The 10,135-nt window shown below is 49.8% G+C and overlaps 1 protein-coding gene across 1 annotated transcript; it reads left to right on the top strand.

Moving 5' to 3' along the window:
• The first annotated feature begins 1,717 nt into the window (after positions 1 to 1,717).
• Positions 1,718 to 9,931, top strand: LOC122365054 (V-type proton ATPase catalytic subunit A). Its single transcript, XM_043335940.1, has 12 exons — positions 1,718 to 1,846; positions 4,180 to 4,273; positions 4,466 to 4,578; positions 4,907 to 5,012; positions 5,207 to 5,328; positions 5,616 to 5,905; positions 6,241 to 6,382; positions 6,771 to 7,276; positions 7,563 to 7,769; positions 8,521 to 8,710; positions 9,044 to 9,143; positions 9,347 to 9,931. The coding sequence occupies exons 1-11, from the start codon at positions 1,844 to 1,846 to the stop codon at positions 9,134 to 9,136; spliced, it is 1,866 nt and encodes a 621-aa protein (XP_043191875.1). The 5' UTR covers positions 1,718 to 1,843; the 3' UTR covers positions 9,137 to 9,143; positions 9,347 to 9,931.
• Positions 9,932 to 10,135: the final 204 nt, after the last annotated feature.

Raw genomic sequence — 10,135 nt, 5'->3', positions numbered from 1 at the left:
CTTTTTCAATCGATTGTAACTTAACCTGACGTATATTCTGCATGTAAGATGTGAATATTTTTTGAAAAACTAACAGCCGGGCTTCAAGTTCAACCTCTTACCTCATTATGCTCATAGGCAAGTTTACACTCGGTGTAAACTTAACACCGAGTTAACACTTCATAGCAATCAAAGGTCTGTGACTGAAAGCAATGCAGCACTGTTTTTTCAGTTTAATTTTCAGATAGCAGGGAACAAAAAATGTTATTTAACTAATCCATTTTATGGATGATTGGGCGTTGAAGCTTGCTATAATATCGTCATTCGTTGTCACTGCTATTTGCAGTGGCGGCGGAAGCAGGGGGGCAAGGGGGGCAGCTGCACCCTAAAGTTATGGAAAGGGGCGCCTCGAAAATATGTAGAGGAGGCAGGAAGTTTAGAGGTGCGGCAGCCATAAAGCTGAGCAGTGCGACACCGCAACTGATAAAGGCACTTGTGACACGAAGAGGGTGGCAATGACGTGGGAAAAGTATCTTTTGATATGCTGAAGAGTGGAGGGCATCCTTATCTGAAACAAATGCAGATGCTGCCGACCCTGTCGAATATAATCTTGCCAGGCGATAAAGGCTAGGAGGGCGCAGCCACTCGAGAAGCGCGCCATGCGGAAGAGGGGCGCCTGCATGCGAAAGAAGGGCACCTGTGTGTGGGACGAAAAAGAAACATTTATGGAGACGTCTTTGAAGGCGAATAGCCTCCGAACGCCAACACGAACATATGAGGGCTTATAGCGTTGCAGGCTCCATGCGACAAAAAGGGGCGCCTGATGGCCGATATGCGAGAGGAAATTAGTTTGTGTAACATTTATCGGGGGCGGTTTGTCGTTTATATTATCACTAATGACACAAAACAATGAGTGTGTGTGTCCTGTACATTGTCAAAATACAGAAGTGTTTGGTTGGAATGAATTTTTTTACAAATGCTTGAATGACATTGAGCCAGGATGTCCGTTCCGAAGGGCTGACGTGATACTGATGACACCACTGAATGCAATAGTGCAGTGCAGCCCAGGCGGCATGCTGCTTACCGGCCTGCAATTCTCTGTCACCGAGTTAGGGATTCGGCGCCTTATTCACTAGTCCACACGAAGGTATTGGAACCGTGGAACTCTTTTCGATATGCCTTATTTGGAGAATCTTATGATATGGTGATGAGGTTGGTTCTAAACGAACATTATGAAGGTTACATTTACGCTATGGAATGTACCTAACTATTTCTCGTTACATAAAACTGTAATTCTGAACGTGTTAACAGGTCACATTGTCAAACGTCTCTTCACTGTTTGTGTTACTACAACCGTGTATATGGTAAGGGGCGCCCAGCGGGAAGGGGCGCTTCAATATCGTTTGCACCCCTATCCTAGAATACCTTCCGCCGCCACTGGCTATTTGCTTATAACAAAGCAAAGCATTTCCCAATATTCTTACAGATACCTAGCATTTCTTTCACACTGGTTTTGCAAAAGAAATACCGGCTGGTCTAAAATTCGTCTTTGAGGTCCCTTTACCGAAGAAGAATTCTGAAAACAACTAGCAATTGCTGTACTTCAATATGATTTCATTTATTTCGTGTTAATGTATACAAACTATTGCTCATAACTTTTCACTACATCAATTATTTTTTCCAAAAAAATGACTTTATGGCCATTAAAACACCTATTATAGGTACTTCGTGAAAATGAAGTACATCGAATCGTGTGACCTCACGCGGCTGTGCCTCGTCGATCGCCGCACTCGTTTCTCGAGTTTCGGGTGTCGGGTCGCGGTTGATTGTTTGCTTCTTGTTTGGAGTAAAATAGAAAGACACAATGGTAAGTGCAATCTTTTAGTTATCTATACCCATTAGCCGTCTCTATTTTGCTCGCTTTATGGCTGTTTGTTGTAAGGTATCAGTCTAGTAAGTAGTTTTCTCGCGACTCAGATCGCCTCTTGTCTTTTTATGGAATTTGAGGAGGATATGATTTATATGCCATCAACTCATGTGGTTTGACTTTCTCCCTGATTCACACTTTAAAGCAGTTATTATTATGCAGTGGTCAACACATCACCATTGATCTGTGCCTAATCATAACCTCAACCTCATTCTGATTGCCTTCTCGTGCTAGCCATGTAAGTTACAATGGTATTACAGTATTTTGTCATTAGTTACATGCATTATAAATGATATATACAAGTGACATGATTAATATATGCTGTTGACATGTTATTTTTCTACTGGAAAAGCTCCTGACCCTGTTTCACTGCTGGATACTACCTGATCCTACTGGTATCATGATATTGGGTTTGAGTGGAAACATTAACAACTTTGGATGCACTCTCATGTTAGAGCACTGGAGTTGGTAAAAGTGAAGATGAAGTATGGTGAATTTAAAAAGCAATCTAACCTGACCTAACCCTACCTACTGACCTAAAACATAGAACCTGCCAACCTACAACCCATAAACCTACAACCTAGGCAGGTACCAACCTTAAACCTAGAACTTACAGCCTACCAACCTATAACCTACCATTTTAGCAACTGTACTTTATCACATGTGTATACCCTGGAGTTTGTCAATGTTCCCAATTTTCCATGAAACTCAACATGCTCATGGTGCCTGCCTTGTTTAGTTTACAAAGCCTTGCAGGGTTTGTAAACTTCACTCAGGTGCCTTGAGTGAAGTAACCTGATGGCTGACATCGCAGCCTGGGCATTTTTATCTTATATGGGCAGGCATTAAATAGGTGTTTCCCCAGCCTTCAACTCATCTGAACCTTCAGTGACATGGTATCCACTTTTGTTTTTCTATGTAGGTACCAACTTTCTGTCTGCTGGTTGGTGTTTACTAACTAGTTCATACCCTTTTGGCTGTAGATTGATATTGGTCCAGTCTTATTTGTAGACTTTGTTTTCTACAGGCTGGTATTATTTTCCAGTCTGATTCAGATTGGTAGTCTGGCACAAATTTGTTCCCCTTGCTAGAGTGCTGAGCTGCTTTTCTATCCTTAGTTGCAGTGTGGATGTGGTGCAGAATGCAGAAGATGTATAAAACATTGGTTTCTGTCTGACTGAATGTATCATTGTTACATGATCCAAAGTAGTAACTAGTCATAAGAGATCCTGCTTGATGTTTAGGTTCACCTATAGACTTTTATGGCCTGTTTTGGAACTGCAGCTATTTTTAACTTATCTGATGCTAGCTGGCATAGGGCTCTCTGTTATCTGGTTCAGCAAATAGCTCTGTTAAAAAGTATGCCCCTGCTGACTGAGTCAGTGCCACCGGCATCAAATTAACCCTACAGTATACCAGAACAAATCTGCACTGTGAATCAGCAAAGAAAGTCACGCTAAGTCTTGGTGCCATTGCCAAAATGGACTACAAAGCCTCCACTCATAGCTACGAGATGGAGCATTCTGCATTGATATTTGACTAAGTCATTTTCATCAGCATTTTCATTATATGCAGTCTGGGATATTCACAAATGACAGTCATGATTTGATTTGGTCAACAGACTGGAGATATAAGACCTCCATATAAATATGTCATTTCACTTGGTACCATGTCTCACAGCAGTCTGATTTGATTTGGTAATAGACTGGAGATATAAGGGCGGTGTTTCACGGGACGCTGCTACCAAGCTGCTATCAAATTGCGCGAGCTGACGTCACACTTGTGGTAGTGTTGGAGCAATGGGCCTGTTGATGTTTCCATGGAAACCCAATTTGACACGTGTAAAAGCAGCGTGCTGCTATCACCGGTGAAACAGGGCCAAGGCATCCATATAGATATGTTATTTCACTTGGTACCATGTCTTGCAGCAGTCTGCTGGCAGACAGCCAAGAACAGCAGCTGTCAGCAGCAGCTGCTCTCTGCTGTTTGAGCAATGTGCCACTGTCCAGTATCCACCATGCCTGTGCAACTGATGGGCCCTGCTGCCCTCTTTGCTGGTGAATGGAGATTTCATCAATCTTAGATCATGTTTCAACTTCATTGAGGAGCATCTTGTAGTATATATCTGACTACCTTTCAGGAACACATCACACTGCATTAGCAGTGTACACCACTTGGCACTGCATCTCAGTATATGGTGTCAGCGATTGTGGAGAGAAACAAGTACCTACTGTAGATGGACTGGTCCATTTTAATTTTTGGCATTTTTTCAGGCGGGAGGAATGAGCCGTGCCAAAAACTTGGCAAAACTTCAAGATGAAGAGAAAGAGGGAAAGCTTGGATATGTATTCGCCGTTTCCGGACCTGGTGAGTTTTCCAATGCTCATATTTGTCATACTGCAGTGCTTTAGCTAAAAAAAAAGGTATTTCTGATTTCCATCCCCCTGTTTCTGGAATGTTTGTAGTTTGTACCACTGATATTTATTGAAAGTGCCAGCCCCCCCCCCCCCCCCCCACCTCACCTCACCTCTGACTCTTTTCCCGTCTGTCCGCTCGCAGTGGTCACGGCTGAGAACATGTCCGGCTCGGCTATGTTTGAGCTGGTGCGTGTCGGCTACTACGAGCTGGTCGGAGAGATTATCCGACTCGAGGGCGACATGGCCACCATTCAGGTACGGCACGGCGCGGATAGGGCCAGGCTATGGATGGGGAATGGTCGCTCGTGAGAGGGGATGGGCTAGGAGTTGACGCTGCTCGGTGTCTGGTGACTGATGACTGGTGGCAGTGCAGTGGCTAAAACGGAATGCGTTTCCAGATGATTATATTTATGGGTTTCCGTAATTTTCAACTGGTGCTGACCCCATGCTCTCTACCGGTGTATGAGGACAGCTCTGGTGTGACCTATGTCATGTGTGACCTCTGACCCCGTGCCCCCCACAGGTGTACGAGGACACCTCCGGTGTGACCTGTGTGTGACCTCTGACCCCGTGCCCCCCACAGGTGTACGAGGACACCTCTGGTGTGACCGTGGGCGACCCCGTGCTGCGTACTGGCAAACCGCTCTCGGTGGAGCTCGGACCAGGCATCATGGGCTCCATCTTTGACGGTAAGCTGCCCCTCAGAACGAAATGAGAGCACCACATGTCATATATGTGGCGTGGCATTACTGCATTGTCAAGATAGCAAATTCGAATATCCTCTGTTGCTTTGAGAAACTTGTCTAACGGTGGCCGTATAACTCGACTGGTTGTGTTCAGTTCTGCGTTGACTAAACCGGTCCGTGTCTGTCTGCGTCCGCAGGTATCCAGCGTCCACTGCAGGAGATTAACCAGCTCACACAGAGTATCTACATCCCTAAGGGTATCAACACGCCCGCGCTTAGTCGCACGGCCGAGTGGGACTTCCAGCCGGGAGTGCTGAAGGTGAGTAACACACCTTCGATCAGCGTGGATAATCGAGATAGGTGTGAGCATTGAATGGGAGGTGAAAATGGTTAATGTGTTTCAATTCTCATGTGTCATTGTCATGTGACTGCCTTTGCTAATATTTGACTTTGAGATAGCCGTCTGATTTATGTGGGAACTTCATGTGTTATCGTCAATCTTGACCCTTCAAGCCACTCGCGACTCGCGCTATCAGCCGCCGCTCTATCAGTTCACTGAACGATCCCACTCGATCGGCCGCTCACGTGACCCCATCCACTCCCCAGGTGGGCAGCCACGTGACCGGCGGCGACGTGTACGGTATGCTGCACGAGAACACGCTCATCAAGCACAAGATGATGCTGCCGCCGCGCGCCAAGGGCACGGTGACGTACATCGCCCAGGCGGGCCACTACACGGTCGATGACGTGGTGCTGGAGACGGAGTTTGAGGGCGAGCGGACCAAGCACACCCTGCTGCAGGTGTGGCCCGTGCGTCAGCCGCGGCCCGTCAACGAGAAGCTGCCGGCCAACCACCCGCTGCTGACCGGACAGCGCGTGCTCGACGCACTCTTCCCGTACGTAACGGTGGCAGGACTGTCACTGGGGAGGGTACAGAGAGGGTGGCTGTCCGATAGAGTAGTGTGGGTGAGGGGAACTTGGAGTTTGAGGGGTGCAAAGTTGTCATGTGAGCTACAACGCATCGTGGTTTTTGTATCATGCTATAGTGGGATTTTTCTTGTTGGATTTTTTTAGTGGGATTTTTATCTTGTGAATGTCATCTTGCTGTCTGTATCGTCACTTGGTGCCGTTTAGCACCGCTACCGGTGCTCATTGCCGGTATTTGACGCCCGGATTTCTCCGTCTGATCATTACGAATACCCGCTGACCCATCGCGCCCCGTGCCCCACAGCTGTGTGCAGGGCGGAACCACGGCCATCCCCGGCGCCTTCGGCTGCGGCAAGACTGTCATCTCGCAGTCGCTGTCCAAGTACTCCAACTCGGACGTTATCGTCTACGTGGGCTGTGGAGAGCGAGGAAATGAGATGTCCGAGGTGAGGAACAGAGTCGCAGGGTCGGCTGAATGGTAGGTGGCGGTGCTGGGTGCCCTGCCGCGGGACGTGCAGTCTCTGCCGTCGGAGGTGGTGCCATCTAAGTCGCGGTAGCTCGGGTTATGCTGATAGCTGAATCGTACATAGTGTCGTAATGGGATGTCGGCACTAACCTGACGTGTTAAGGGTTGAGTTTCGTCCACCTTGCTTCTTCACGACGAATTGACGTGTGTCATCCGCGTGTGCCCTTTGGAACTCGTTTCACGTAGCAAATTACGTCCACACCTACAGTCACTGCAGGCACGCACCATCAGTACCAGTTTCTCTTCTCTCGATTTGTTTACCGTGACGGTCCCGCTTATGACTTATCCCCCTCCGCCGTGTGTTTCAGGTACTGCGTGACTTCCCGGAGCTGACGGTCGAGATCGGCGGTCAGACAGAGTCGATCATGAAGCGTACGGCGCTGGTGGCCAACACCTCCAACATGCCCGTGGCCGCCCGAGAGGCCTCCATCTACACGGGCATCACGCTCTCCGAGTACTTCCGCGACATGGGCTACAACGTCTCCATGATGGCTGACTCGACGTCGCGCTGGGCCGAGGCGCTGCGTGAGATCTCCGGTCGGCTGGCCGAGATGCCGGCCGACTCGGGCTACCCGGCCTACCTGGGTGCCCGGCTGGCCAGCTTCTACGAGCGCGCCGGCCGCGTCAACTGCCTCGGAAACCCGAACCGCGAGGGCTCCGTGTCGATCGTGGGCGCCGTGTCGCCGCCCGGCGGAGATTTCTCCGATCCGGTCACCTCGGCCACCCTGGGTATTGTCCAGGTGTTCTGGGGTCTGGACAAGAAGCTGGCTCAGCGCAAACACTTCCCCTCCATCAACTGGCTCATCTCGTACAGGTGAGAACGGTTTGCCACGAACAAGTTCGCCTGTTGTCTCTTTTCCTACCGAATTTGGGTTGCTCATCTCATTCATTTTAATTCATTCGATTTCATCGATCATTGGTTTTGTATTATAGTGGAAGTTGCCACTTACCAGATGGCCTCTGTTCAAACCTGTCTCCTAAAAAGCACTGTCTGTCTTGCATGGTCTGTTTTCGACATTCTCCTGAGCAATAAGCTGAGACTGCACGCTGTCCATGATTGCACGTTTGCTAACTTTCTCCGTCCTTCCGCCTCCCCGCAGTAAGTACATCCGCGCGCTGGACGACTTCTACGAGAAGAACTTCCAGGAGTTCACCGCCCTGCGGACCAAGGTCAAGGAGATCCTGCAGGAGGAGGAGGACCTCTCGGAAATTGTCCAGCTCGTCGGCAAGGCGTCGCTGGCCGAGACGGACAAGATCACCCTGGAGGTGGCCAAGCTGCTCAAGGATGACTTCCTGCAGCAGAACGGGTGAGTCGGAGGGACGGGAGAGCTGAGGGAAGCGAGGACGGGAGGGGTAGACGGTAGACAGATTGGCCGTAGACTGAATGTGATTTGGGAGCTTTGTTTGACACTGAGGTCCAATTCGCCGTTGTGCGTGACGTTTCACAGAGAGAAAAAAAAACTTCGGGTGATTAGGCTGCTGTTTTGGCGTTACCTCCTCCCCGGCCGGACGCAGAACTAGCAAATGTCACGTGATCTTCACTGCGCTGCATAATTGCAAACTGTGCCAAAGTGGCACTTCGTCGATGCTAAAGGGCGAGGTTTTTAATCATTTACAAGTCTAGCAGCTGCATATGAGACTATCAGAAATAAGAAACCGAGCCTATTTCCTCGATTACGTCTGTCATTGATTTGGCTTCTACTCAGAACTGGCATGTCGTCCAGAGATGCTGTGGATGATGGCATCCGTACCCATAGTGCTGGAATTTGTATTTACCAGTGGCAGCTTTGGTGCGCATTTTTGACATCGCAACGGCTTTGCTGGATCGCTCCTACATTCTGACACATCTGGTAAATGAACCTATTTCCGCAATGTCTAACTGGTGGATGATGTCTGTTTGCAACCACAGAGTGAAAATACTAATCCCTGATAACGAGCAAGTAAAGCTTTCAAGTTCGCACTTCGATATTAGAACTCCTCAAGAAGCTGCGTTGTACCGATGTGGAGTTTTCATCGCTTGTAGCCTGGATTGCTGACTGTTGTTTTCCCGTCCGGCAGTTACACGCCCTACGATCGGTTCTGTCCGTTCTACAAGACGGTGGGCATGCTGAAGAACATGATCGCCTTCTACGAGCTGGCCCGCCACGCGGTGGAGTCGACGGCGCAGGCCGACAACAAGATCACCTGGAACGTCATCAGGGAGACCATGTCACAGACCATGTATCAGCTCTCCTCCATGAAGTTCAAGGTATGCGGCGGGGATGTGCTGGAGGATGTCGGGCTACGGAGGGAGAAAGGTCTCAAGCATTTGACGTAAATGTCTGGCTTAAGCATCTTTTTTTCCCTTAGTCTGACTACCCAGTCCAGTCATGGGATTGATTAACAACGCATTGGTCAACAGTTATTCGTTGTCTTCTTCCTCAAGCTCAGTTGTACGAGATATATAAGATATCAAGATCTCGTATGCCGAAAATGGACGATGTCTCGGAGATCTTAATTCGCTGTTTGAGGGATACGCGGCCAAACCACCCGATTTGTCGGCGTTGTGAGCTTGTATGACGCCCCATGTCTCTCTCCGTAGGACCCCGTCAAGGACGGTGAGGCGAAGATCAAGGCAGACTTCGAGGCGCTACACGAAGAGATGCAGCAGGCTTTCAGGAATCTGGAGGACTAGGCTCCAGGTAAGATGTCGGCACTGTGATTTGACGACGTTCAGAAATCGGGCAGGTTGTGAACAGTCGATCGGTTAAACACGAAAAGTAGCAATGTGGTAATGGATGTTAGCAGCTATGGACACCTTTTAGACGTTTTATGCGGTACTGAACGCCCCTCCCCCAGCTTCACGCAGTAGACTGATGTGTGCCCTCCCGGCGGCGTGTTTCAGAGTCGGTATGCAGAAGCGTGGGCACGTGTCGGGCACACGGCCGCTGTACATTCCACCGGCCCGGGCCGGGGCGGCCACCCAGTCCCCGCCGCCCGGCCGCCCTAATCATGTGCGTGTATAGTTGATGTGCGCCGCGCACGGCCGGCTAGGATCAGTTGTATATTCTATTGCCGCGGCGCCTGCCTCGTATCGGTGCCATCGAATAGTTGGGCCGCCCGGCTGTTTGTTGAGCTGCCGCGCGCAGCTGCAGACGGCGGCGGGCCCGAGGCGCCGCGACGAAATCGTTTCAGACGTTATTATTTTCTCGGCCGCTGCGCCGAGGGTCGACACAATGTACAGAGTGTGTTTGTCCCGTATGTGAGAGCGTAGTGAGCCAGCCTATCCGTATATACCTATATCGTCCGTAGCCAGTGGCGGTGGGCCGGCGTCGCTCGGCGCCGTGCCGCGCGTGTGGAGGGAATCGGGAGCGACAGAGTGATTATCGGGTGCAGAGACGTGTGAGCGAGAGCCACATTCCACCGTGCCACGCCGGACATGTGAGCCTGTGACCAGTGTCAAATGAAATAAAATGTCGCGCAATACGTAGTCACGCTATTGAGACAAGTTCCGTGTCTGCGTTGCGTTATTGGAGGATGCCCGGCTCAGGGAGGTCCCGGCTGAATAGTGACCGACTCGACTATAAACAGAGGATGGTTGCGGGGATCATACGAGCTCCGTGAGGGATGGCCGGCGCAGAGGTGCGTTGCTCGATGTTATGGGGTGAAGTCCGAGCGTGCTCAATAACTCCGC

This window comes from Amphibalanus amphitrite, unplaced genomic scaffold (genome assembly GCF_019059575.1).
Source record: "Amphibalanus amphitrite isolate SeventyFive unplaced genomic scaffold, NRLGWU_Aamphi_draft 000713F_arrow, whole genome shotgun sequence".
Taxonomy (NCBI): Eukaryota; Metazoa; Arthropoda; class Thecostraca; order Balanomorpha; family Balanidae; genus Amphibalanus; species Amphibalanus amphitrite.
The sequence above is the reverse complement of the archived record's forward strand: the minus strand, read 5'-3'. Positions and strand labels throughout refer to the sequence as shown.